The sequence below is a fragment of the Mustela nivalis genome, assembly GCF_964662115.1.
Source record: "Mustela nivalis genome assembly, chromosome: 19".
In the NCBI taxonomy this organism is placed as follows: Eukaryota; Metazoa; Chordata; class Mammalia; order Carnivora; family Mustelidae; genus Mustela; species Mustela nivalis.
In genome coordinates, this window is record NC_139038.1 from 21819103 (window position 1) to 21846794 (window position 27692).

Genomic DNA, 27692 nt, shown 5'->3' on the forward strand with positions numbered 1-27692 from the left:
GAGAGGGAAATAGCTGGGCACTATCACAAACTGGGAAAGTAGGTAGACATAGAGCAGCGGGACCTTCTAGTTTTTATAAGGAAAAAACAGAAATCTGAATTTTTATGTGAGCTCTCTTGATTTTTAAGTGCTGTAAATGAATCCAATTTTTCAAAAGTGGGAGGCCAAACAAAACCCACCCCTGCAAGCTGTATGGCCTTGGCCTGCCAGTTTGCTGGGCATTCTGCCAACCAGCCATCCTTCCAAGTCTCACCAGAGACTTGAGGGTCCACTGTTTTATGCCCTGGGAAATACAGCAGTGAGTAAGCCAGACAACTTTCTTGCATCGTGGGGGGGCCCTGGAACATCAGAATGTGTGGGAATCACCTGGCAGTCACATTTAAAGGCAGACTCCTGAGTCAGGAGGTCTGCGGTAAGGCCTGAAATTTTCTTTCTAACAAGTTCCCAGGTGATGGTAATGCTGGTGGTCCCTGAACTATATATGCTTGAGTGGAGTTGCTCTATATTCTGGAGGGACTTAGGAGCAGCTGATACTCTGGAGGTAGGGACCGTGCCACGAAAGTGCATCAGCCTGGCAAGCTCCGTGTTTTTACTTGGATTTTAGCTTATTGGGGTGTCTCGGAACATTGCTGAGGACAGCTCAGCTGTCTCGAAGGCAGCTGCCTTCGGGTGCCCTGACAGATCTCTGTTCTCAAGAGTTTATAGTCTAGAAGGCGGGGTGGGGGTGGAGGAAGGTATTGGGGAAAGCTTCCTGGAGGAGGTACATGGGAACTGCAGGACCTTTCCCGGCCGCGGAGAAAGGAAGAAACTCTGAACTCCCTGATCTCCTCCGGCCGGTCTCGGCATCCGCACGCTGGGTACGGTTTCCCAGGCTTCCCACGTGTCGGCTGTGCACGAGTCCCTGTCAATCAAGCTTCTCTCCCCAAGCCACCCGGGCAGGGTACGGGTTTAAAGGAGGTCGCGGTGTAGAGCGCTCCCATCGTGCCGCGCGGCGGGCGGGTTTGGATTTTAAATCCCCGCGGCCAATCAGTGGCGCGCAGGCTCTTGTAACGTTCCCGGCGCCGCGTTTGAATTCGAGGAGGAGCGAAGCGGTGCTAAGCCTCTACCCAGACCCTGCTAGGTCCGTGGAGCAACTCCGGGAACATGAGTGCGGCGGCAACTGCAGGGAAGCTGGCGCGGGCACCAGCGGACCCAGGGAAAGCCGGGGGTCCCGGAGGTGCAGCTCCCGGGGCCCCGGCTGCTGCTCCGCCGGCGAAAGAGATCCCGGAGGTCCTAGTGGACCCGCGCAGCCGGCGGCGCTACCTGCGGGGACGCTTTCTGGGGAAGGGAGGCTTTGCTAAGTGCTTCGAAATCTCGGACGCTGACACTAAGGAGGTGTTCGCGGGCAAGATCGTGCCTAAGTCTCTGCTGCTCAAGCCGCACCAGAAGGAGAAGATGTCCATGGAGATATCCATTCACCGCAGCCTCGCCCACCAGCACATCGTAGGCTTCCACGGCTTTTTCGAAGACAATGACTTCGTATTCGTGGTGTTGGAGCTCTGCCGCCGGAGGGTGAGTGTCGCTGCCTCGGAGCCAGGGCTGGGGGCTCCGGGAGCTTGGAGCTGCTGGAGAAGAGGTGCTGGGAACCTCGAGCGAGGGGTTGTAAAGGTCTTGAGCAGAGGGGAGAGGGTGCTTGGCACTTGGAGACGCTAGGGGAGGGGGTTCCGGTTAAGTGGTGCCTGAGAACTGTTGCTGGTGGAGAAGGAGGCTCCTGGACCCTAGGTGTTGAGCGGAGCGGGGGAGGCGCGAGTAGGAGGAGAATCCTGGTACTGGACGCAGGGGCTTCCGGAGTTGCTAAGGGAGGAGTCCCGGGGAAGGGGTGCTGCGAGTCGGGAGCTTCCGGGGTAGGGTTGGGTCGGGGAGAGGGTGGTTGGAGCTGGCTTCGGAGCTTCCGGAAAGAGAGGCGGCTGGAGAGGGATCTCCTGCGGCACAAAGGCTTAGAGAGGGATACTGTGGCCTCCGAGCTTCCGGGAGGGGAGCGCGGCCGAAAGAGGTGCTCCAGGTAGGAGGGTTGGGAGGCAGCTAGTGGGAGAAGGGGTGCTATGAGCGGTAGGGGCCATTCTTAGGGAGAAAACAGCTCCTAGCTCTCCTGGAGGGTGGGGGGTCTCCTGGGCTGCTTTAATGACAAGCCCTTCCCTCTGTGCCTTGGTACCGGCTCCCCATTCCTCCTCTCCTTCCCCCGCTCAGTCTCTCCTGGAGCTGCACAAACGGAGGAAAGCACTGACCGAGCCGGAAGCCCGCTACTACCTTCGGCAAATTGTCCTTGGCTGCCAGTACCTGCACCGAAACCGGGTTATTCACCGGGACCTCAAGCTGGGCAACCTTTTCCTGAATGAGGATCTGGAGGTGAAAATAGGTGAGTGCTGGGCCTGCAGGGGTGCTTGACACCCCCAGAAGCCGAAATGAGGAGGCTGGGAGAGGAAATAGGAAGGAGACAAAGGAGGGAGGAAGAATTCTGGGCTGTTGATGGCCTCTAGAATCCTCTCTTTAGCACAGAAATTTAAAACCGAGCCCAAGCCTGTATCCTGCAGATGCATTTTTTTAGTGCTCCTACACAGTACTTTTTAAAAGAATTTGAATTCGTTTCCATTGACATAAATTGGGATGCTTGTTATAAAAATTAAGATTTGGAACTCCCTTTAAACAACTGGAAGCCCCTGCAGTTCTGAGACTATATCCCCCCACGCAACTCTTTGCTGGGCTAAAAAGCTGCTGTTCACCTTAGACTCCCTCAGATTTGCCACAGCCCCCTACTCTCCCTGCTCTTAAGTCACAAACTTGCCAAATAGCAGTGCTGACCTTTACTTGCTTGATTCCTTGAGGGCATTTGAGTAGTGCCATTTCATCTGTTCCCTTTTAGAAATGTGGCCCTCCTTTCTAAGGGGAGGGCCACGGAGGGGCACTGCCCTGGGCCAGCATGGTGGGAAGAATCCAGGACAAGCTTTGCTGCCTATGAGGAGTAGGAACCGGGGGGATCAAATGACCCTGGTTCTTGACAGTCACACCTGTACCAGCTTTCTGCATTGGCAGAGGACAGGCTAGCAACTGAATACCCCCTCTTCCTCCCTCTGTCCCAGGGGATTTTGGACTGGCAACCAAAGTGGAATATGACGGGGAACGCAAGAAGACCTTGTGCGGGACTCCCAATTACATAGCTCCTGAGGTGCTGAGCAAGAAAGGGCACAGTTTCGAGGTGGACGTGTGGTCCATTGGGTGTATCATGTAAGTTGGGAGTTGTGTTCAGACCCACCTGGCCCTTTTGGACATCTTACCTGGCTGACTTTATCCTTCGGACCTTTCTGCCTATGGAGAGGCTGCTCCAGAGAACAGATTGCCCAAAACAAAGCCTGATTTCCATATCTTTTCTTGTCACTGGTGTATCCTGTGGGATTCTTGCAGTGGCCTGGGCTGTGGGGACCTCCACAAACCTGCTCTAGGCCCTTGCTGCTCAAAGTGTGGTCCACAGAGCAGCAGCATTGCCCAGAAACTTAGAAATGCAGAATCTCAGGACGCAGGCTACTGACTGGCTCAGAATATGGATTTTGATTGCCATGCACAATAAAGTCTTGATCAAGGCCTCCTAAAGCAGGTGGGTGGTGGGCAGAGGGTTGGGCCTTTTTGAGTGTTCTCTTTTGTTGTTGTTATTGGCCAAGGTACTGGAGAACTAAAAGTGAGTTGTAGCAGTGGCTTCCAGATCTTTGCAGTAGAGTTTTTCAAATGAAAAGGTCATGCCTTGAGTGCAGAGCCATCCAGGTGGGGCTGTCTCTATAAGGGCAGGTAGCCTGCACACTGGGACCTGTTTTATACTGGCCTGCAGCCTCTGGGGCCCTGGATTCCTACAGGCTCCAGCTGGAAAGTCACTACTGGCTGTCACCTGCTGTCACCTGTCTTCTTCTGAGGGCTCAGCCCCACCCATGCCCTGGCTCCTGTGGACTTGATGACTACCATCAAGGACCCCAAAGTCAGAGTTTCCAGATGCCCACCCTGAGATGATTCCTCCGGCAGGTAGGTTTTGGTTGGGAGCCTTGAGCCAAATCCGCCCCCTTGTGCTTACAGGTATACATTGTTAGTGGGCAAACCACCTTTTGAGACCTCTTGCCTCAAAGAGACCTACCTCCGGATCAAGAAGAATGACTACAGTATTCCCAAGGTGACTAAAACACTTTTTTTAAAAAGTTTAAATATATTTTGTTTTGGGGGGTTTTCCCCTCAAAAGCTGTTTATTGAACCGAGCCATATCCCGGGGACAGAGCTAGGTCACCCCTACCCCTAGGATAGCCACAGAGCTCTGACTAAAACATACAGAGCTTGACATGTGTGCACAGAAGCATTTTTTCTAAGGGGAGAGAGTTTATAGATTCTCAGAGGTTGGGTAGATAATCCAAAAGATGTGGAAAGAGAAAAAAAAATGGGGAGGGAACGGGAGGCAGACACAGAAGTGCAGCTTAACCTCAGGGAATGGACCTTGATTTAACTGGGTTCTGCCACGTAGTAGCCAGATAACTGGGCAAGTGGCCTGAATCTTTTGAACTCTATTTTCCATTTATAAAAGGGAGCGACTCACAGGGTACCTTGTATACAGTAATCACTCAGAGAATCCTGAACCACCCCAAATCCAAAGTGATGTGCATTTTCACAACCACCGGCGTCAGTGCATTAAAAGGAATAGCCTGTTTGTGCAGAAACCTGACACGTGGCTGCTTTCCAGTTTGGTAGCCTTGAATCCTATGAAGTCAAGGGCCCCGTCTGCATAAGGACAGACAAAATCTCTCACAAAGGGTCATTTAACTCTCAGATGGACAGACCCTCGAGGGTTTGGAGTGGGTGCTGACTTCACCACTTTTTATATACATATTCTTAGAAAGGCATTTAACCCCTCTGTGCTCCATTTCTTTCTCTGCAAAAGAGAGATGGTAATAGAGACCTCTGCCCCTTGAGGTGTTTTTGTGAAGGGTAAGCAAGTGTATACACATGATAGCTTGGAACACTGTCCTGGCACATAGTAAGTGTAAGCTAGTGCTAGGCTGTTACTCTGCCTTTGACCTGTGCTGGGTTATCCCCCATCGAATCCTAGTAGGACTCTGGGCTAGTTGCTATGTCCTTACTTTCCAGATGAAGACACAAAGTCCTGAGCACGTCGGGTTACTTGCCATAGCTGCTATCAGGGGCAGTACTAGGGAGAGTACTGGGAGCTAATCAAGTCTTTAAGACCCCACAACCTATGTTCTCAAGTGCTACCCTAGTGGTGAACAAGTTAAGTTGCTCTGGAATAAATTCAAGGGAAATCCGATGACTCTTAGGGCTCAAAAAAAGAGAAGTGATCATTCTCACAGCTTAGATTGACATTTGTCAACTCAGTAAAGCCATTTTGGGAAACATGGCAGATTTATGGCCATTGAACATGGTGTATGTGAGCCAGGGGCTGCGGTGCCTATGACAGCACTGCACTCGGGTTCCCCATTATGTCCCACTCACTGCGCTCCCTCTCTGCTCTAGCATGTCAACCCTGTGGCCGCCTCCCTCATCCAGAAGATGCTTCAGACAGATCCTACTGCCCGCCCCACCATTCATGAGCTGCTCAATGACGAGTTCTTTACTTCCGGCTACATCCCTGCCCGACTCCCCATCACCTGTCTCACAATTGCACCCCGGTTTTCTATTGCTCCCAGCAGTTTGGACCCCAACAGCCGGAAACCTCTTACAGTCCTCAATAAAGGTAAAACAGTAGGCCCCCAGAGAGAGCCTAGGCGTTAGCTGTGTGGGTAGGTGGCCCCCAGAGCCCAGGTGTGTGTAGGACCTGCCCCTGGGTGGGCCCTAGTGGGGAAAGACAGACTTTAACCATGGCTGGATCAGACCTGTCCGCTAGAAAAAGGCAAGTGGACTGAATGCCACACCTGACAAGCTCTTAGCATTTAAAAAATTCCTAACATCACACAATGATGGCTCATTGAAAATAAATATGGAAAATTTCAAATATATATGTAGGGCACAATGCAGTGGACCCCCCCCCACCACATTCAACAGTCAGATTATGTAAAGGTGGAAGAATAGACAAAAGCTCCCTTTTCTCCACCAATTAATATTTTTCTAAACTTTACCTTTCTCTCTTTAGCATATATATATAAATTATATAAGTGTGTATGTGCATTTGTGTGTATATACACCCAGTTTTTTCCCTAACCACTTAAAAGTAAGTTGTATATGTCCTGCCCTTGACCACTTAATACTTCAGTGTATTTTTTCTAAAAACAAAGATTCTTTCACATAATCGTAGCACATGACACAGCAAGTTCAAGAAACTTAACACTGGTACAGTCTTGTTTTGTCTATTGTGGAGTTACTACTTTTTGTAATTTATGAGTGTCCAGTTCAAATACAATATTAAGATTTTTATTTCTTTGATTTTATTCTTTATTTCAACTGACAGTCTTGTTTCCTTATACTAACATGCATATATTTTTCAACATCTGTAAACTAGTTCCTCTTACTATTTTTCTTTTCAAGTGATGTTTTAACTTGTTCAAGTCCATTTGTCTTTAGAATATTTCACTAAGGGTATTTAGTGCTTTTAAAAAGGTTATTTGAAATACTTTTTTCCTCTGTGTGTATATAGCACCAATTTAACATATAAATTCATTTGTTTCTGTTGTAATATAATACTGTTTCGGTTTTTGGTTTTTTGGGTTTTTTGTTTTTTGGGTTTTTTTGTAATTAAACCGTTAAGGATTCCTTTTTTCTTTATTTTTGCCATTTCTTTTTATTGGTAATATTAATCTTGAGCTGTTGGTTAAAGTGGGGTCTGATTCGGAGTTCAAATTTTTCCCTTTGTAACTAATCAAATACCTTGCTTGTGCTATTTTGAGACAATCTTTTTTTTTTTTTTTTTTTGATAGAGATCACAAGTAGGCAGAGAGGCAGGCAAAGGCAAAGAGAGAGAGAGGAGGAAGCAGGCTCCCTGCTAAGCAGAGAGCCCGATGCGGGACTCGATCCCAGGACCCTGAGATCATGATCTGAGCTGAAGGCAGCGGCTTAACCCACTGAGCCACCCAGGCATCCCTATTTTGAGACAATCTTGTTTCTCCTCAAACTCTTGTATCCTTGGTGGATCTCGGTGGATCCCCTTAGATCTCACTAAGGCAGTTGCTAATGTGTTATTCTAGTGGAGATTCCTCTCTCTTCCCCACTCCTTCTAAGTTAATTTATCAGAATTCTCTAAGAAAGAGCTGTCGCTTCTCTCTCAAGTATTTATTCCGTTACTTGTATCAACATGTACTCATGGATTTATTCTTTGGCCTATAATGTATAAAATATTGTTATTTTATTTTTAAAAATATTTATTTATTTATTCATTTATTTGGCCGACAGAGATCACAAGTAGGCAGAGAGGCAGGCAGAGAGAAGCGGGGAGGCAGACTCCCCTGCTGAGCAGAGAGCCCGATGCAGGGCTCCATCCCAGGACCCTGAGATCAACACCAGAGCCAAAGGCAGATGCTTAGCTGATAGCCATATAGGCGCCCTCCTTTGCTAGGGTTTTTAAAGCAAGTCCCAAATATATTATTATTTCACCATTCAGTTCTTACCACAGCATAGTATTTCTTTTTTTTTTTTTTTTTTTTAAAGATTTTATTTATTTATTTGACAGAGAGAGATCACAGCAGGCAGAGAGGCAGGCAGAGAGAGGGGAAGGGAAGGAAGCAGGCCCCTGCTGAGCAGAGAGCCCGACGCGGGACTCGATCCCAGGACCCCGAGATCATGACCCGAGCCGAAGGCAGCGGCCCAACCCACTGAGCCACCCAGGCGCCCCAGCATAGTATTTCTAAATTGAAAACTCCGATCTTAAAAATATTATAAAACAAATTTCGTATTCTACAAGGAGAACTAACGTGTTGGTGGAGAAAGAAACATTAGAGTATAAAGACAATAAAAAATCTGGGCTTTTCTAACCGAAATATAACCAATAAAAAAATCTGAAAGTGTATCTTTTCAGACTCTTTGGGCGTTTGTATAAAACTTGGGGGTGGAAGAACAACTCTCATGTTTTCAACAAATGCCTGCTTAATCCATTTTGTTGATGAGTTGTATACGATTAACCAAGCCCTCCTGTTTTCCTGGGTTTTAATTTTTGGCTGGGCAGCTCCTAGCTGGTGATGCCTTCACACCATCTCCCAGAATGACTGGTGGTATCCTGGAGGGCCCAGTATGGGGGCAGAGGCCAGAGCATCTGAAGCTCTTTGGTGTGTGTGACCATGAAACCTTCCTTAAGGGCTTGACTTGGCCCTAGAGGGATGAGTACCAGGCTCCTGTCACATGAGTGTGGCAGCCGCTGCTCTGTAACCCAGCACTGACTCAGTTGACCCAAAGCAATGGCAGCTAATAATAATTTTTCTCTGGAGAGAGTACCTGCTATGGCAGAGGGCCCCTTTCCCCTCCCACCTGCTGCCTTTGTGCCCAGCTAATGACTATGCATCGTCTTCTTCACAGGCACGGAGAACCCCATGCCTGAGCGGCCCCGGGAAAAAGAGGAGCCAGGAGTCCGGGAGACCAATGAGGTGGTTGACTGCCACCTGGGCGATATGCTACAGCAGCTACACAGCGTCAATGCATCCAAGCCCTCAGAGCGGGGACTGGTGAGGCAAGGTAGGGCATGGTAGGGGCCTGGGGATGGGGTTGGTAGGGGCCTGGGGATGGGGTTGCCTCTGCACCTGGAGAGGGCGGGGAAGTCGCCGCCGCAGAGTGTCTGGGGCTTGTCCAGGCCCCGTCATAATACTGTTAGTTCCCCGCTTTTCTATAGATTAAAATCCAAATGGGTTAGCCTGACACTCAAGGCCCTGCCTATCTTTTTCTGATTCATGTGTTCTACCTCTGCAAGTGCCCCATCTTCCAGCACCTCCATGTGGTATCTTATACATCTGTACGTGCTCCTTCAGCTGTCCAGGGGATTTCTGCTTAGTCTTCAAGAGACTCAGGGCTCTTGCTCATACTGTTCCCTTCTTCTGGAATGTACTCCCTCCACATATATGCAAGGCTCATACTTGCCTCCTTCAGATGTCTGTCCCAGTGTCCTCTCCATGAGCATTTCCCTGGCCCCCAACTCTGAGCACTTCTTACTCCCTTGTATTTAAATAAGGGATTATCACATGCACTAAACACAACAGTTTTTTTAAAAGGATTTTATTTATTTGAGAGAGCACAAGCAGGGGGAGAGGGAGAAGCAGGCTCCCCACTGAGCCCTACACAGGGCTTGACCCCGTGAACCTGAGATCATTACCTGAGCCGAAGTCAGACACATAACGAACAGACACGCAGGCTCCCCGAACATAACATTTGGATGTATTTGGAATTGTATATATTCCGATAATTTCTTAATAACTCAGAACCAAATAATTAGATAATCCATTAGCCACTGACTCTCGTCATGATAGAAATAACTTATTTTGTCCATATTTTTGTTGATCAGCCTCTGTCCCTATAACAAGAATGTAAGTTCCTTGAAGGCTGGGTTTTATGCCATTGCTCACTGCACCTGTGACATGGATGGACGGAATGAATGAATGAATGAAACTGGAACTTTTCTGTCCTGCTGATTGCCAGGGCTTGGTGGTGGCACAGGCCCTGCTTGGCTCTTCTCTGGGGCCCTAGGACTCTTGAAAGAGCCTGGGTGGGATGCCCAGCAGTCTTCCCTGGCATGGGCCACATAAGTGGGATGGAGGGGAAGATGTGGGTGCTGACCAACCATCTGTCTGTTTCTGTCACAGAGGAGGCTGAGGATCCTGCCTGCATCCCCATCTTCTGGGTCAGCAAGTGGGTGGACTATTCGGACAAGTACGGCCTCGGTAGGTTGCTTCCAGAATGGGCGGTGGCTCGGGTATAGCCAGGTGCCCCTTTGAGCTGTTCTAGGTTCTTGCCTTTTTTGGCTCCTTGATCCTCTGCTGTCAGCAGTCTCCTGTCTCCATCCCAGGCCTCTCACTAGTGCCCCGCCCCGCTCCCTTCTCCCCCTTCCTGAGGTCTCCCTCCACCCACTAGGGTACCAGCTATGTGACAACAGCGTGGGGGTGCTCTTCAATGACTCGACGCGCCTGATCCTCTACAATGACGGTGACAGCCTGCAGTACATAGAGCGCGATGGCACTGAGTCCTACCTCACCGTGAGCTCACATCCCAACTCCCTGATGAAGAAGGTGAGCGCCAGCCGGTGGCTGGTGGCCACGTGGTCTGGGGCGGCTGAGAGGGAGGCACATGCAGGGCGGTTAGGCTCTAACTCTGGCCTCCCTCCCTCCTTTTCCAACCAGATCACCCTCCTGAAGTATTTCCGGAACTACATGAGTGAACACTTGCTGAAGGCGGGGGCCAACATCACGCCCCGGGAAGGCGATGAGCTCGCCCGGCTACCCTACCTGCGCACCTGGTTTCGCACCCGCAGTGCCATCATCCTGCACCTCAGCAATGGCTGTGTGCAGATCAACTTCTTCCAGGTGAAGAGGGGTGGGGAGGGTCGGGGTGAGGTACCTGTACCTGTCCACAGGCCCCCAGAGTAGGGTGGGGAGTGGGAGGTGTGGGACCTGTGCTTGGCATCAGGCAATAGGAAGAGCAGGAGTGGGGGCAGGAACCCCTCGTCAGTGGGAATGTCTCCCCTCTACTCCCTGGCCTGTACTAGCAGCTGGGGCCTTCAGGCCACTGGTAACTCTGTCTCCCCTCCTAGGACCATACCAAACTCATCCTGTGCCCACTGATGGCAGCCGTGACCTACATCGACGAGAGGCGGGACTTCCGCACATACCGCCTGAGCCTGCTGGAGGAATATGGCTGCTCCAAAGAGCTGGCCAGCCGGCTCCGCTATGCCCGCACCATGGTGGACAAGCTGCTGAGCTCCCGCTCGGCCGCCAACCGTCTCAAGGCCTCCTCGTAGGACTTCCTCCCCTCCGGACTGGCACCCCTTCTCACCCCCACAGCACCTTGGCTTGCACTGGTTAGCTCCCCTCGTGCCGTTTTCTAGAATATGCCCCCCAGCCCTGGGGGCTGGGGAGAGCTCCATCATCCTTGCTGGTGGGGGTCATCGTGTAAGTTATTTTTGTACATGTTTGGGTGTGGGTTCTATGGCCTCTTCCCCTTGCCCCTCAGCCCCACCATATGCATTGTACAGAATACTGCTCTTGAATCTGGGACTGTCCTTTCCTTGCTTTATATATATTAAACACATGTGAATCTTCTATTTCTTCTGTAATCCCTGAGAGTGCCTGGTTTCTGGGCTCTGGACACGACTTTGCTCCAGAAGCCCTGGGCTGCCAAGACTCTACCAGTTTTTTTTTGCCACCAAGGCTGGCCTCAGCCATGGACCCCACTCCTGGTCTGGCGGCCTCACCTCCCGGCTGGGCATGACTTCCCGGCCCTTGAGGCCGGTGGGTAGTAGGGCAGGAAGAGGCTCTCGGAGGCACAGCTCCTCATGGCACCGTACGTGTGGAGCAGCAGCCGTGGGAAGCGGGCCGTGAAGTACTGGACGAAGCTGTCGGGGACATGGCCGAGTGCCTGCCGGACCTCCGCCGGGAGCTCCCTGTAGTGGTGCTTCTGGAGGAATGGCGAGAGGGCCCTGCTTAGCCATGACCAGGATGCCCTGTGACCCAGGCCCCACGCAGACCCTAGAGCACACCTTGTTCCTCAGAGCACGGAGCAGGTCTCGCACTGACGTCCCCTTATATGTCCGGAACCGTCTCAGATCTGTGGGCAGGAAACTCTGGCAAGGCTGCCCGCACTGGATTCCCCTCCCTCTGGCAGCCCCAGCCCAAGGCCAGCCTCTACCTGTCTGGAGCGGCACAGAGATGTGCTTGTGCCAGTCGCCCCGGACCACCGCGGAGCCCCCCGCCTCCAGCGCTGCCACCAGGGGCCCTCGCTCAGACTCCTTCTCCAGCCAGTCGCTGACGTCCTAGGATCCAACAGAGCTCTTGAGCCTTATGACCAGTTTCAGAGGCCAAGGCCCAGGAGTGTCCTATGGCTTGGGGGAGCAAAACGGCAAAAGCTTCTTGATTTAGGAAAGGATTGTTGCCCCTCGAGTACAGCTTCCCAGTGCCTTGTCTCCATGTTACCTGCTAGGTCTTCATCAACCAGTGAGGTAGGTACTCTTGTCCTCATTTTACAGATGAGCAAGCAGGCTCAGAGGCACCAAGTCCCTTGCTCAAGGTCACACAAGTGGGATGGGCTATCTGGGTACCATTGTAGCATGAGTGACAACTAGGGTTGAATGGCATGGCGCATGTGTTATGGGGGGCTGGGGGGGTTGGGGGTAGGTAGGGGTGTGGGATGGAGCCTGGGGCTGGGAAGTCTGGTCGTGAGCAGACCGTGGAGGGCCGGCATGGCATCGTATAGGTGCCTAGGCCCAAGCTTGGTTCAGAGAAGGAGCTGGGCTTTCTGGAACAGGCAGACAAGTCTCTTTTCCCAGCCACTCTGGATTTCTCTTTATCACTCAGTACCCAAACTTGGGGCCATCCCCAAGACTTCCCTCTGACCTGGAAGAACTGGAGCTGCTTGGCTCTGCTCCAGAAGAAGGGGTGGGCTAGCACCTGGTGAGCCAAGGGGCGGGCCTGGGGCAGGGGGCTCAGCATGGCCTCCACCAGGTTCCTGGCAACCACCTTGTCTGTAGGGGCAAATGGAGAGTCGGGGGGGATGGCTTCAGGCCCGCCCGGCCCCATGCCCTGCTTCCTCCATTCCCTGCCAGGCCCCATCCCCCCTCACCATGTGCCTCTTCCTCCAGGTGAGTCAGGCTGGGAGTCCCTGCAAGGATGTTGGCCTGGCGATAAAGACTCTCTCCAAAAGGGTGGCTGCCACCAGAAAGCACGTAGTAGAACACACAGCCTGCAGAGAAGATGTCCACTGCGCTTGTCTGGGGGCCAGAGAGACCAACATGAGGAGGCAGTCTCTGCTTCCGGGAAGCCTGCCAGATTCAATTCTCCCACAAGCTGTTATGTTAGCCAAGGCTTTGGATCAGACTAGAACTCAAGGATGCTTCCTGAGCACCATCTCCTCGACATGAGACCTCCCGCCTTCTACACCACTGGAAAGGGCCCACGGTTTTCGTCCAAAATCTTTGCCCTCCTGAGCTGCTAGTGCACGTGTGCAAGCTGCATTCCTCCAGGCCTACATAGCAGGTAACAGAAGCGAGTGAGGCTGACCGGGTGTGAGGGAATGAAGCGGCAGTGAGACCTTATGGTCTCCAGGGGACTCTCTCATGTGCAGGAGCTGTGATTTTTCCAAAGGATCCAAAATCAAGATTGTTATGTGGAATTTCCCAAAAGTTAAAATACTGGCCACTAATTAAAATCTGTACAAGTTCATAACATCAGATCCTTTAGTCCTTGGGTCTCCGGGTGGCCACTTCCTGCTTTCTCGTGATTTAGACGTGGCTTTGCCAAGCGACTGACCTTTCCTGCGCTCTCATCTGTGTGCACGATTTCATCTTCCACCCACACACTGACAACTCAGAAATCCATAATCCTGGGGCTTCTGGGGGTCAGACACTTCTCTGGGCTTCAACTATATTTGTTCCTCTGGTGCTCCCCAAACCCTGGACACCAGTGGTTTCCCCTGGCTACCTATTAGAATCACTTGCTCCAGGCTAGTCTGGTCAGAATCACTGGATGTGGGGCCTGGGCTTCTAACTCTCTTAAGGTTGCCAATGATTCTGCAGCACTCTGCAGACTGAAAACCCTTTTCTAGCTCAGGATTCCTTAACCCTCGTACTATTGACATTTGGAGCCGGATGCTCCAACACTGCACCTCCCTACAACACAATATGGGGCACTGTCCTGTGCATTGTAGGATGTCTAGCAGCATCTCAGGCCGCTACCCACCAGATGACTGGTTCCCCTGCCAGGTGTGACAACTAAGAGTGTCTCTAGACAGTGCCCAATGCCCCCTGGACAGTGAAATAGTCCCTGGATAAGAGCCACTGCTCTAGGTAAGAAGGGATGAACTACGCCACTTTACAGATGAAGAAATAGGCTTGGCCACAGCAGGAGAGGCATGGGGCCAGGGAAGGACTCACAGGACTGTCAGAGGGCAGGAGCTGTAGGAGCTCGGGGGCCATCCAGCCTTCCGTGCCGGGGATGCCCGAGCGGAGGCTGAAGCTATAGCGGCCAGCAGGCAGCTTCTTGCAGAGGCCGAAATCTGAGAGCACCACCCTGCCTGTGCCATCAGGGCCATCAGGCCCAGCGATGAGGACGTTGGCTGGCTTCAGGTCCCGGTGCACTAAGAGCAGAGCAGAGCTGAGCAGGGCTGTGGGGAAAAGCAGGGCTAGGGCTGGAGGGCAGGGTGGAAGCAGAGGCAGGGGCAGGGCCTACCTATGTGTAGGGAATGCAGGTGTGCCAGGCCGGACATCAGCTGCTGTAGCGCCATCAAGGGCGTCAGACCCCAGCGCTCCAGTTCTGGTTTTTCCACGTACTAAAGAGGGGACAGAGCACCACTGTGCAACCTGGGACCCCCGCTACCACCCCACCACCCCCGAGCTCTGGCTTACCTCCTGCAAGGAGGCCTGGCAGAGTTCTAGGGCAATGTAGTGGAACTGGGGTCCCCGCTCGGTACAAAAGTAGCGGAGCACATTGGGGTGCCTGTCCGATTCCTGCAGCAGCTGGACCTCCCTCCGGACCAGGCCAAAGCATTCCCGGAGCAGCCGCTTCACAGCCACTGCCCGCCCCTCCAGCTGGCCCCTGGGGAGTTCAGAGAAGGAAGTCGAAGGAAAAGGCTCCTTTCTGTACCCGTCTCTGGGAGCCTTTGAAAGACTGGCCCCGCCGAAGGACCCCCAAAGTGCTGTGAGAGTCACATGTCCAGCCCAGCTTCTGGTTACCTACTCACCGGAAAACGAACGTCCCACCTGCCCCACGGCCCAGTACGTCTTTGGGGTTGAAGGAAATCTTGCCCACCACGGTAAGCTGCTCAGCTGAGGGGAGAGGAGAGGCACAGTCTCAGGGAGCGGCTACTCAGTCCAGACCCACCACCGCCTCCACCTTTCTCTGGTCTCCCACCCTTCATGCCCAGCCTGGGGCTGCCGCTTCCTTGTGTGTGTTTGGGAAGTGACTTAACCTCTGTGCCCTCGGCTTTCTCATTTGTAAAGTGGGACTCGTGTTGATGATCCCACACAGCGTAACCATAGATTACGCTGCTCTCATCTGTGTGCACGATGGCTGCTGTATTATCTTCCTTATCCTTCTCCCTCTTCTGGCATTTTCTGCCCATATTTCTTTCTTTAATTCCTCTGCCACTCTCTCCACCTCCACCAGTTAATAACAAACCCTTTTCATTGAGGAATTGGCTTCAGATAGGAAGGTGGGCTTGGCAACTGTCAGTATGGTGAGGGTGAGTGCAGTTCCAGGAAAGACTGACCCCCCAGCATAGGACAGAGCAGCAATGGGCATTTGGACACAAAGCTGTCCCAGAGTTTGTTCTAGGGGACCAGGGAGCCCCCAGAATGCCTTGGTTTCCTAATAAGAAGGATGGGGTTGGTGCAGGCAGGCAGAGGTCTATAGGCTTGGACAGTTATTGCTCTTCCCTTTGGGTAGCTTGTGAGACACCCCTCACAACGACCCACGCATGTCTGGCCAGGCTGTGCCCTGCTCAGCTCTGAGGGACATCATGCATACAGATAAACATACATTGTGCCCCAAGAGTTGTACAGTGTGGTAGCCCCGAGAACACTCTACTCTGGAAGGGCTGCCCACTTCTGCCTCTGCATCTAGCTCTAGTAAAAGCAAATGAGAATCTGCACCAAGATCAGTGAGAAAAGTACCGAGCTGTTCCTTAGCATTGCTCTGGATTATTTTAGGAAAACTTCACTCTCATCTCTCAAGATACAGGCAGTAACGTAGATCTGTGTACCCGGAGCCCTCAGGAGTGGCTGCGCTCAGGGCCTGGAGACACAGATGGGAAGCTCAGAAGGCAGGGACGGAGCTGCTGCGCTCTGACGGACTCCGGTGGTGAGGGGCGAATGGAGCACAATCTCAAGAAGAACAATAGGGTGCTTAGACGAGAGCCATTTTGGGAAAAGATGGAGTGTGGCCTGTCTGGGGAAAGATCCAACTCGAGTCTGAAGACCCAGGGGACGAATGTTTCAGGGTGCAGGGAGGGAGTATTAAGGGACTCCCCCCGCCCCCAGGGCCAGTAAAGTGACAAGAGCTGCAACCCCTTGGGGCTCAGGCACCTTTGCAGGTGCTGTGGGTACCTGCGAGAAGAGCCAGCCCCTCAGGAAGGGGAGCTGCTCTGTCTATGCAGGGGCAGGGTAAACAGAGTGGATGTGGGGAGCAGCACTGAAGCATCAGGCCAAGAGTGGGGCGGACTTCAGCCTGAGTTAAGGGGACAACAGCATGAGGCAGTGGTTTGAGCAGAGACCAGGAGGTGCCAGCAGCAGCTCATGAAAAGGACTGAAGGCCAGTCCAGCCCAGAGCCAAAGAAGCAGGAGAAATAGCCTGGCTGACCAAAAAGAGCATGGAAAAGGCCCCCTGGGGCCATCCTCAGATACTAGGGGGAGCTTGAAAGGGCTAGTTAATGTATAAGGTCTAATTGACAAAAGAGAAATGTTTAAAAATAAAAAGTCCTAAAGAGAGAAACAAAGGAAAAAAATTAGACTTAGGTAATTTACTGGTACCGTCACCAAATATGATGTTAAACTAACACAAATATTAATGTCACCTAAGACTGATTTAATAATAATGATACCGGTAACTTCTCATAATGAGGTGATACAGTGAGGTGGGTGTTGTTACTCCCATTTGACAGATGAGAAAATCAAAGCTCAGAGGAGGAAGGCAACCTGTCAAAGTGAACAGCTAGTGGAGTTAGATCTATACCCAGTTCTGTCTGTGCTGGAGAGTCCTTGAAGGTAACAATGATGGCAGACATTTCTAGAGTGCTTAACTCTAGGAGGCTGTAAATCCTCTCTTATTACTCAGGCTTAAGCACTGTACTATAGTGACTTCTAATAAACAACTTTGAAGCTAAATCTGCCCCATCTTTTCTCTGTGCCTGACTCTGCCCTTTCCTGTTCACTTAAGCTCACCTTCTGGTTCTTCGACTGCCTGGGCTTGCTCTGAGGGGCTTGGAAGGCTCTTCTTCTGGCCCTGGGGGGTGGCCCCTGATGGTGGGGGCTGAGCATTCTGTGAGATGTGAGGATGGTCTGCTGGTGCCAAGAGGGTCTGCTGCTCCTTCTCCACCAGCTGTTGCTGCTGAAATACAGGGCACAAGAGGACTCAGCCGTGGTCAGGTCCTGCTGTGGTGGTGGCCAGCAGTCGTGCCTGAGACAGCCTGGCACCAGACCAAGAACATACAGAACATAGTAGCAGAGGCCCAGGGAGCTGCTGGGTGAAAGACAGGGGATAGAATCAGAGCTGGGTGAGAGAGAGAGCTACTGATGGTCTTGGAGAGGAGGGGCAGGGTTCCCCCAAGGAAAACCTTAAGACGGATTTGAGGTCAGGGGTGATAGACCTACCTGCCTCATTAGGAAAATAATCCATCCTCCCAGGAGGACAGCAGTGAGGATAGCTGCCAACAGGTCTTGGGGTCCCAGCCCTGGATACAAGTCTGGGGTTTTCTCTTCAGGATGCATCTCCAGGTTCCAAGGTTTCTCACGGCTCAGGCTCAGGAGCTGAGGACAAAGGAGCTTTCACTCTTAGCACACTATGGAAACCCTGAGCCTTCTCCATCACCCAGTATGATGCTGGGCAGGAGTCTGGGTGCTCTCCATGGTGCTGAAGCATCATGGTGTCCCAGGAGCGTGGTCTTCCAAAACTAGCTGGTGACCAGCATCTGGGGCGACTGGGGGTAGGAAGCTTTGGCATCACTAAAAAACACAGATACTCTTGGGAAATCACCAAAAAATTCAGATATCCATCTCCAGTTCAGTGGGGACTGAGTGGGCTTCCCAGTTACTCTAACAAGCAACCAGATTTGAGAATTACTGCTCCACCTCATGGCTAGGGTTTTTCAAAAAGTTTGTTTGTTTGTTTGTTTTTGTTGTTGTTGTTGTTGTTGTTTTTCCTTCCATCCTTCTCTTTTTTTTTTTAAAAGATGTATTTGTTTATTTGAGAGTGAAAGAGAGTGGGGTGGGGGTAGGGGCAGAGGGAGAGGGAGCAGGTCATGGCTCTTCTAACCCTGAACCACTAGTGATTCTTGCCCAACCCTCTCCCAGTAGAGCATGGTCTTGTAGTTTTTCTGTTTACATTTCCTTGAGAAATATTCTGTAATTTATACACTGAAAAATTAGAACTGTGATCCTTATTTCACAATTTAGATAACCAATATCCTTTGATACTTCTAATAGGTTTCTGGCAATAACAACATATATGTATGTTTTTCTTCCAGGAGATTGTGTGATGTCAGTTGACCCACGCCCAGATGTACTCCTAGAAGCCTGAGGGAAAGGTCCAATAGCCGCCCTCCCAACCTGCCAAGCCCCCCGCCCCCGCCATGTCCTCCGCCCTTCTAGCACTGACCTCCAGGAAGAGGGTGGGGGCCTGTGTGTTTTCTGAGAGTCTGTTCTCAGCAGTCCCACTCTGTGGGGTGGGATGCACCCTCAGCATGGTGGTATGCAGGACTGGGGGTGGCTCATGGTATCCTAAGGGGCAGAGCAAAGGTCAGCTGGCTGAAGGTGACATCAGCCTTCCAGCTCAGAAGCAAGGCTCATAAGCCCTTCATCTACTCAAAATTTGAGCCAGGAGAAGCTCACCGATGAGCAGCCACTGGCTAGGAAGGGCTATACTGCCTGAGGGATATCTGACAGCAGTGCTAGGTGAGCCCTTCCGCTCTCCTGAGACTTGGAGTGTCACTTCTTCTGTGGTGGGGCCATCCATGGGGGCCAGGGTCAGTCCACGAGGCTGTGGCAGAAGATAGAGAGTCATGAAGGAGCTCCTCTCCTACCCCATCCCCTCTTTCCAGCCCCCTCAGAGACCCCTTCTTACCACTAGGGCCACCCCTGTATGAACCAGTGCTTTAGAAACATAGAAGCCAGTTTCATCCTTCCCCACGTACAGTGTCATCCTAGTGAGGGGGAAGAGAAAGGGGAGAAGGATGAGTGATGGTGGTGGGTAGTTTCAGTTCCCACTGTACCTGTGTCTTTGTGTTGTACTCTCTGACACTGACTCTGGGCTTAACCATGTGACTTGCTTTGGAGAATGAGACAATAGCAAATATATCATAAGCAGTGGCTTGAGAAGGGCTCAGCTAGCCTGGTGGGGCACGAGAGGACCTCATTTGACACACCCTAGGCCAAATATTCCACCAATTATGATAGAGTTGAAAGAGGTCATCTTAAACTATCCAGACTCAGCCAAGCCACCAGATTGCCCACATCAGAAAACCACCCAGCTGACTCACAGCATCTTGAAAAATAACAAATGTTCATTGTTTTTAAGCTCTAGGTTTTGGGAGTACTTTGTTATGTGGCAGAAGCTAACAGATACAAACTCTAGAGTCACAATTTCTAAATCTGTGTCTAGCCCCGACCTTTTTCAAGAGCTCAGTTTTCTAAGTATGAACTTGGCACTTCATTCCTTACATCCCATTCCTCCTCTAGAGCTCCCTACCTCTGAAAAGGAGAGCACTTATATGCTTCTAGAAACCTGAGCACTTGCTCACAGACCTTGATTCCTTGCCCACAACTGCCAAATTCCCTGATCACCAAATTCTTGCTGTTTTCCCCCCTTCATATCTCTTACTTTCCACTCATTTCCATTTCTAGCATTTCCACCTTATTCCAAAGGGCCTTCATCTCATGTCTGAACTAATGCAGTATTCTATGCATGGACACTTCCTTGCTCTACCACTCTATGATGTTCTCCACACTGCAACCAGAGTTGTCTTTCTAAAATGAAAAGATGATCTAATTACTTTTTTGCTTAAAACCATCCAATGTCTTTCCCTTAGTCTTAGGAGAAAATGTCCAAACATTTCAATGATCCTACAAGATCCCTGCTTAACACCCTCTGACCTTATTCCATGCTCAGATCTATGTTCCAGACTTATTTAATTTCTGTTCCCTGGCTGCCATGTGCATGCTCGGTTTCTCTCTCTCTCTCTCTCTCTCTCGCTTTCTACTCATCCTTCAGGTTTCAATTTAGATGTCCTTTCTTCCAGGAAGCCTTCCAGGACTGCCTCCTGCCCCCAGTCTCAATTTAGGTAACCTTCCTATACATTCCCATGGCAAATCTATACTTCTCTGTTAACATTCTCTATCATACCTATTACGATTATCCTCTTACACACCCATCTTCCACAATAGACTCTAAGATCTCTGTAGGTAAGAACACAGGCTGTGTTATTGTACTTCCAGAACCTGACAGGTAACTAATACACAGTAAGTGCTCAATTAATATTTGTGTACTGAATGAATGGATGATCCGTTATTTTCCCAGCCTGTCTCTTTGTCCCCTAAGATGGGGACTCTAAAGCATTCAGTACTGTAGGGAAAGGGAAAAGGTTTGTCTGTAACAGTCACTAAGGCACAGCACCTGCCACACAGAACAAGCACCATCCATTCACTGGAGTGGAGACCCAGAGGCCCCCTGTAGGCCAATTTTGCCCTAGAGTTGGTAAATAGAAGACTATCCCGAATGTCCTGGGGACACTGTGGGGGGTGTGGGGTGCTGGGCACTGATTATTTGCCAATCAGTTTTGTAAATAACCAGTTTGAAATATTTTGGCTCCTGGTTCGGCTGTATAGGTGTGTCATGCTTAAACATCCAATCCGCCCAGGGGGCTCCTCCCCAGTCCCCAGGGATGGGCACCTACAGGAGTGGAGTGTCTGAGGTGGAAAAGTCAGTAGCCGTGTCCCGAGGGCCTGAGGCAGGCAGTCGGATGTGGCCCCAGCGGAGGGCGAGGAAATGCAGGGTGTCCCGAGCCAACGTGAGGTGGGGCAGCTGGCGCAGGCTGTCCTGGTGCCAGGTGTAGATTCCCATCACTGGCATGCCCAAGTCCTGTGTCCACAGCACCACCCCGCTTCCTGGGTCCACGGTGAGCAGGAGGCCCATCCCGCAGGATGCCAGGTGGCTCATGTCTGCAAGAAAGACCCCAGGGAGGTGTGGGCAAGGAGCTCTGACCTGAGGCATCTCAGAGCATCTTGGGGGGTGAGGGGAATTCCTCGAGGGTAGGCCATCAGGAGGGCACCCACATGTGTGGGGGTCAGGTGAGTTCCCGTGGATGGTTAGGAGGACATGGGAAGCTCAGTCAGAGTGTATTGGGTCACCTTGATCCATCAGGGGATCAGTCAGGGTCAACCGGGGAGCTATGTAAGATATGGGGGTCAGACAGAGTCATCCAGAACTGACTTAGGTGTGTGACTCAGTCCAGGTCACTTGAGAGAGGTCACTTAGAATGTGGGGTAGTCAGCCATGGTCTGATTGAGGTCACCCAGGAGGTGATCAGGTGGTCTGGAGGCCTGTGGGTCACTTGGAAGTCATGTTAGGTGAGAAGGGGAAGAGTCAGGGGCCCTGGGGGTGTCAGTTGGGGTATGTTATGGTTACTTGTGTGGGTTCCGTGCAAAATGAAGTCGGGGTAAAGGGTGGCTTGGGGACCCCTGTAAGGTCACCCAGGCCATTGGATGGGACGGTCATGATATCAAGGGGGTGGTCAGAATTTCCCGGGGGGGGGTTAATCTTGGGGGAGTTCACTTAGGGTCATCTCTTGGGAGTTGTTCAACTTTGAGGGTCAGTGAGGACCCATCAGAGTGTTTGTGGGTTGCTTGGGGTCACTCAGGACAACAGGGGCCACACAGGGTTACCTGGCTTGGCTCCTTTGGAGTATGGAAAAGTGAGGATGTTAAAGACAACCGGCTCGGGGTAAAGGAGGGTCTGGCTGTTGAGGGGGGTCACTTAGGGTCGTCCACCAAGGGCGTGTCATTCAGAATGTGGTGAGGCTTGGTAAGTGTTCCCTGAATCGGAGAACTTGCTCAAAAGCTGGAGCCAGGGAAAGGCAGCACTCACATTTTCCAGGCAAGCTGTCCATAGGGGGCGCCGAGTAGCGTCGGTAGGTCGTGTTCCAGCGCAGGGCAGGGGTCCGGTGGTCGTGCATGGTGACTGTGTACTCTGCGAATGCCCAGAAGCAGGGTGACCACCGAATGCCCGTGCAATATCCCTCCCACACCCACCCCAGGGAATGTCATTGTGCACCCGTCCTGGAGGCCAGAGTCTGCAAGGATCACAATCTGTCTGGGTCACCGCTGTCCCCTCAGCTCAGGGCAATGTTTGCAGACTGACTGGGCAGGATTCAACTTGGAAAGCAAATGCCAGGCACCGCTGGGACATGACTCACGTGTTCGGCCAATGTAGAGGCGTGGGGTAGAGGGACCCTCTGTGGTCAGTGTCATCTGTGTCTTTCCTGACTCAGGGTCCACCACAAACCAGGCATCCTGCTTCCGGCCTATGGAGGTGGAAAGCGGCCCAGCCCTCAAGATGGCCTGGGACAGGGTGTGCTACCTGCTGTCCTATACCCAGCTGTCCCCCACTCCCCATAACGAGGTCCTCTCCTGGACCTGGACCCGCGGGCTGGAGAGATGCTCACCCGTGTAGAAGACGCCATCAGAGCTGCGACACGGGGAGGCGTGAACCAGCTCAGGGATGGTGAAGGGCAGCCTCTGAGAAGGAACATTTCCAGGAAAGAGAAAGAGCAGAAAAACACGTACAACCTGTTCACTAGAGGCCATCAGTATCATTTTCATTTCCCAGAGAGTGTCAGTGACTTGGCTGTTGTCACACAGCACGCTTCCGATGGGATAAAGTTCTAACAAACATTCCACCCCATTCCCGGTGACAAATCCAGAGTGCTATTCGATAGCCCCCATCAGAGTCCTGCTGTGGAAGACGAATGCCTTCTCTCCCCTGTGTGCAGGTCCCTTTGTAAGGTGACCTGTCAGCCATGTCCATAACCAAGTGGAATCTATCTCTTCACCGCTTGACTCTGCACTTGGCCACAGGACTTGCTTTGGCTGGCAAGACGTTAGCGAAGGGGATACAAGCAAAGTTGGACAAGGGTTTGTGCACTGGCCTTGCCCTTTCTCTGGTTCCCTTGTCGCTACCACGTGGACAGCCCAAGCCCTCCTGATGAGGATGAGCAATGCCTGGCCCAGCTGTCCCTCTCAGAAGCCTGCCGACCGCCAACCAACTTTCAGAAAGACAGCCATCCAGCTGACCACAGACGCCGGAGCAAGCTCAGTCAAGACCACCCAGCGGAGTCCAGCCAAAACTGATCCCACAAAATGGTGAGTTAAATCAACGGCTGGTATTTTTAAGCCATTGAGTTTCAGGGTGACTATTTATTTGGTAAAAGCTAACTGATGGAAGTTTCCCCCTTGAAGCCCCCAGCATTCTGACGATTCCCTGTAATGCCCTCAGGGGCCTGACAGTCTGCTGCTCCCACCACCCCCTTTCAACAGGTGCCTCTGGACAGCCTTCCCATAATGCCCTCTGCAGGAGGCCCTCTGCAGAGAGCCCCCTGCAAGACCCTCAGGCACCAACCATGCAGCCCCCTCAGTGCTCCAGCTAACAGAAGCCCAGGCTCTCTCTCTACCCCAAACACTGTAGGAAACACACCATTAATCCCTGTTGTTTCTGGGTCCCCAAGACGTACAGGCTGCCATCAGCTGGGTCTGAGAGAAAGGCTGTCCTGTGGGGCAGAGGAGAACAGGGGGAGAGTTAGACACACATCCCCTGGGTTCATGGATAGCCCAGTTCCTTCCACCTTCCCAGCTAGTAGGAGCCCACCCTGTGGGAGGCACCACAGAGCTCCACAGCCAAACTCTTCCCTTCCTTCCAACATGCCCCCATGCCCACTCCACCCAACTCCCTCCACACAACCGTGGCTTCCGCATCTCCCAGACCCCCTCTCCTTCAAAGACCGCGGGTTCACTTACTCGGTGACATACATTGGCCCCTGGATGACGGGATCTGCAGGCACAGGGACATGAAACATGAGTAACCTCTTCCAACTCCCCGCTGATAAGCCTAGCTCCTGTTCATTGTGTGCTTAAGTGTGAGCCAGACACCGAGCCAAACATCCGTCTGCATGTAATTTAATCCTCCCAAAGAGCTCTGTAGGGTCATCACCCTTGGCCCTGTTTTATGGGTGAGGACATGGAGGCTCAGAGAGGGGAAGTGACTTTCCCAAGGCCACACAGCTGGGAAGTGGTCCAGTCGCCTGCAGACACCGGCTTATTGGATTCTAGATCCCAGAAACTTATCTTCTACGTCACAGGTCCAAGGAAGGAAGGGGATTGCCCCCTGCTCACCATCCTTCAGTGTCCACTTCAGGTCCCCCGTCTGCTTGCTCAGTGCGTGGAGGCTTCCATCCAGGGTGGACACTAGCAGGAGGCTCTCTGGCCTGAGGGTCTGGACCTGAAGTGGGAAACAAAGTCACCTTCTCGCAGAAGGGGACAGACAAAGAAGGAAGCATGACTGGCTCCCCCCTTGATGGGAGCTGGGGGGCTCTCTAAAGTCCCTCCCCTTCCCCACCACTCAATGCTTTCTGGTTTTCTAGAGAAGACTGGGGGCCTTTATGAGAGGACTTCACAGCCTCCCAATAAGACCAGTGCTCTTGTCCCCAGCACTGTGTAAGAGACTAAGACTTATACAGGGTAGGTAATGAGCCTAAGACCACACAGAACGGGTACTTGAACCACCAAGTCTCTGATTACAGGGCCTGGTCCCCTACTCATTTGCCACACTGTCTGGCTCTCTTGGGATGACCCCTTTCTGCCTCCTCAGACCAATCCAGCTGCTTTTGGTGCCAGGCCCTAGGGGTCCTCTGGACCAAGGCTTGGGGACAGCCAAGGGAGGGAGGGCTGGAGCTGCCCTTGCATCGGGCCCCTGCTGGGCTAACTCACCTGCTCTAGCCCCTCCTTGAGCAAACAGGGTGAGGCTGAGTGCCCAGCAGGAACCCTAACATCCGGGTGGCCCAGCCACACCCCTGCAAAAGCCACATCCTGCTCCGGGACCCTCAGGTTTGGAGCTACGCCAGTGGTTTTGGTGGTGAGTTGGAAAACTGCCTCTTAGCCCCTCTCTTTTCGCAGCCTGTTTTCTGGTCTGAGAAGAAGCTGCAGACAGCTTGCCCACAGCTGAGGTGGGTTGACCATCCTCATGCCTACACATTTGTTTTTGATTAGCTAACCATTTTTACAATTGGAACTATTTCCATTTTTTAAAATCAAGATTTCTAATTTTTCTCTTTTCTAGTTTTTCTCATTTTTTTCTGGAAACACCTGCTCTGGCCACCCTGGTCTCGCATTCCCACTCGGCAGTCACGGGTGGACCCAGAGCGGGATGCGGGGCAGGGGTCCGGCGTGAACGGCGAACCCACCACGATGCCATCTGCCATTCTGGGGACTGCAGGCTGAACACGTCGAGTTTATTCTGGGTGCCTTTGCCTTCTTCCTGCATTTCTGCACAACTGGACTCTTACCTGCTCGCAGGACAGGACCTGATCCCCACAACTCCTAGTTATTTATCCCTGATGTTCTGAACCCAGGGTCCAGGTGTGGATAAGGGAGACTGGCCACGAACCACCTGAATTTCTCGACAGAGGACACTTAAGTGGACCCTGTGTCTCCACTAGAGATCCCAGGACTTTTAGGAGGCCCCCCACCCAGTCCAGGCTGTTCTCTCCACCTGCACCCCCACACTGCAGAAGGGGGCACCTGTTCAGTGCCTTTCCACGCTGGCACATCTCTCCAGTTGGGTGTTTGTGGGGGCACCTGGCAAGCCCTCAAACCTAGGAGGCTTTTCCTGGCCAGGGTCTGATTTGAGGCCCTCTGGACCTGGAGGAGGGGAAGGCGCCTCCTGTGGCCTCACTCCCCACCCTCAACCCGATGGCTGAGCAGCTGCCCCCGCCCCCAGTCCGAGGCCCAGAACTTGGAGGTCCCGCAGCTGCCCCATGTCTCACCTGTGGCCCTGGAGACCGGAGCAGCGCCACGAGCTGGAGCAGGAGCCCGAGGCGGAGCGGGGGCCATGGGCCACAGCCCCCCGCTGCACTCACCATGGCGGGTCCCTCAGCGCCTCCAGGGGACAGCAAGGACCCTGCCTAGGTAGGAGGAGACTCCGCCCTGGGCTGGGCCACTTGGTACACAGTAGCCAGGGCGCAAGCTCAGCTGGTGTCCCGCCCTTCCCCCTCACCCCCGCCCCACCTGCCCTTCCCATCACACCACAACGGCACCCCCAGTCACTCTGCTAGAGAGAGAGTGCGGGGGAGGTTAGCCGCCGAGGCCATTCATGCAGATGGTCCCGCGCACGGAGTACTCTACCAAGCGCTCCGCATCCGTTCCCCGTTAATCAACGGTCCCAGCACTACCGATGGAAAAGCAGAGGCTGGGCACTGGAATTCAAGGTCAGACGTCTGCCCTCAGAGCTTGTGCTCTTTGTTACTGTGCTAGGACATCTTTCATTGAGAGACTGTGGAATATGGATGAACTGATGGACTCATTCATTCAATAAATATTGACCTATTAAGCAGTCTGGGAGGCAGGAGAGATAGAGTACCTGTCTTTGCAGAACTCACAGCCTCCTATGCCTTCGATACCAGAAGGGCGGCATCCAGCACTCCTTGCTGTGGTGGTTCCAGTCCTCGCTGCAGGCAGACCTCCCCGACTTGGATCAGAGAGGGCCTGCAGGGATCCCATTAGCTGTCACGTTTGGGCTCATTCATTTCTCTTTCTTCCTGGTGTAAAAATCACTGCTGATCTGAGGATCATGCAGCTCGGCTTTGCCCGTCTCTGCCTCTGCCTCTCTGTCATCCCTGGCCCTCCTGGGCATGCCCCCACAGTCACAGAAGAGTGTGCTAGCTGGCCCACAGCCTCCACTTCCACCCCAAATATGCCACCATCACCGGTGTCTTCAGTGTCACCTGCTGTGGCACATGCCCCAGACCCAAGCTGTGATTAACTCTCGATTTCCTTGGCTTGTCCAAGTAACCCCATCTTGCTAGGCTGGCACCCCCATCCCTCTGCTGCTCCAAGGATGGGCTGCTGAGAGCTCACAGGTGCCTGCTTTCTCCACAGACTTGCCCTTGGCTGACTGAAGCATCCTGTGCCCTCCTACCCGCGACTGACTGACATGGGGAAACAAAAGACTGGCCCCTTACCCTCAAGCTGGAACCAACTCTGAGGTACAATTTGGGTTGTGGAGGTCCCTGTCCTTCACTCACTCCCATTCTCTTAGAGAGTTCTTCCCAGGGTGCAACCTCAGCTTGAGTCAGAACCCCTGCCTCAGGCTCTGTTTTTAAGAACCTACCTGATCTGAGGCACCTTGTCATCCCATTTTCATCAAATGCAGCCTTAGAAAACCCAACTGCTTCATGGCAAGAAGCCTCTTCTAGAAACGTGTACATCATAAAGTCTTTGGTTTACGTGGTTACTCCTTCAAGCTTAGCTGTTCCAATACTCCCAATTGGCCACGTGGTCCTAATTTCCTAACAGAAGTGATTGCTTGTCACTCTAGAAACCAGCCTGAGCTCCTGAGGGTGTGAATGAGCCCTCCTTTATGCTTTCTATTTTGTATACTGAACATCCGCTTCGAAATGTACATGGTGTTTGTTCTTCATGCTTGGATTCATAGTCATGTCTCATGCAAATCCATTCAATTTGCATAGACAACCTACAAATGAACCCAAATAAATCATTTGTGTGTGTGATTATATGAATA

General features: G+C 52.2%; 2 protein-coding genes and 1 long non-coding RNA gene across 10 annotated transcripts; 2 read left to right on the plus strand and 1 right to left on the minus strand.

Annotated features, from left to right (window-relative positions):
- The first annotated feature begins 221 nt into the window (after nt 1–221).
- PLK1 (polo like kinase 1) lies at nt 222–11248 on the plus strand. Its single transcript, XM_082714814.1, has 10 exons — nt 222–1551; nt 2227–2395; nt 3117–3261; nt 4096–4189; nt 5536–5755; nt 8521–8676; nt 9795–9872; nt 10063–10217; nt 10329–10511; nt 10739–11248. Exons 1-10 carry the CDS (start codon nt 1144–1146, stop codon nt 10943–10945), a joined length of 1815 nt encoding a protein of 604 aa, XP_082570940.1. The 5' UTR covers nt 222–1143; the 3' UTR covers nt 10946–11248.
- Nucleotides 9195–26044, minus strand: ERN2 (endoplasmic reticulum to nucleus signaling 2; the record flags this gene model as incomplete). Of its 8 annotated transcripts, XM_082714801.1 has the most annotated exons (22): nt 9195–11601; nt 11684–11751; nt 11833–11956; nt 12537–12664; nt 12763–12910; nt 14072–14274; nt 14367–14466; nt 14543–14732; nt 14878–14962; nt 17075–17240; nt 17504–17659; nt 18507–18628; nt 18740–18887; nt 18972–19050; nt 20800–21064; nt 21990–22091; nt 22318–22425; nt 22567–22639; nt 23595–23667; nt 23915–23948; nt 24290–24395; nt 25939–26034. In XM_082714801.1, the coding sequence occupies 22 exons, from the start codon at nt 26032–26034 to the stop codon at nt 11395–11397; spliced, it is 2781 nt and encodes a 926-aa protein (XP_082570927.1). In that variant the 3' UTR covers nt 9195–11394. The 8 variants fall into 8 exon arrangements, with proteins under 8 accessions (XP_082570927.1, XP_082570924.1, XP_082570925.1 ...); XM_082714798.1 differs by having other exon boundaries at nt 11190–11751; XM_082714799.1 differs by having other exon boundaries at nt 11190–11601; nt 11684–11956.
- LOC309855013 lies at nt 22623–27690 on the plus strand. The gene is made up of 3 exons (XR_014306563.1): nt 22623–23263; nt 25233–26080; nt 27050–27690. It is a non-coding gene; the product is annotated as an uncharacterized lncRNA (long non-coding RNA).
- The last annotated feature ends 2 nt before the right edge of the window (nt 27691–27692 follow it).

Coding starts and splice junctions, on each gene's coding strand:
- PLK1 (XM_082714814.1), top strand. CDS start 1,144: ATGAGTGCGGCGGCAACTGCAGGGAAGCTGGCGCGGGCACCAGCGGAC. Junction 1,552..2,226: donor TGGAGCTCTGCCGCCGGAGG/GTGAGTGTCGCT, acceptor TCCCCCGCTCAG/TCTCTCCTGGAGCTGCACAA. Junction 9,873..10,062: donor TTCGGACAAGTACGGCCTCG/GTAGGTTGCTTC, acceptor TCCACCCACTAG/GGTACCAGCTATGTGACAAC.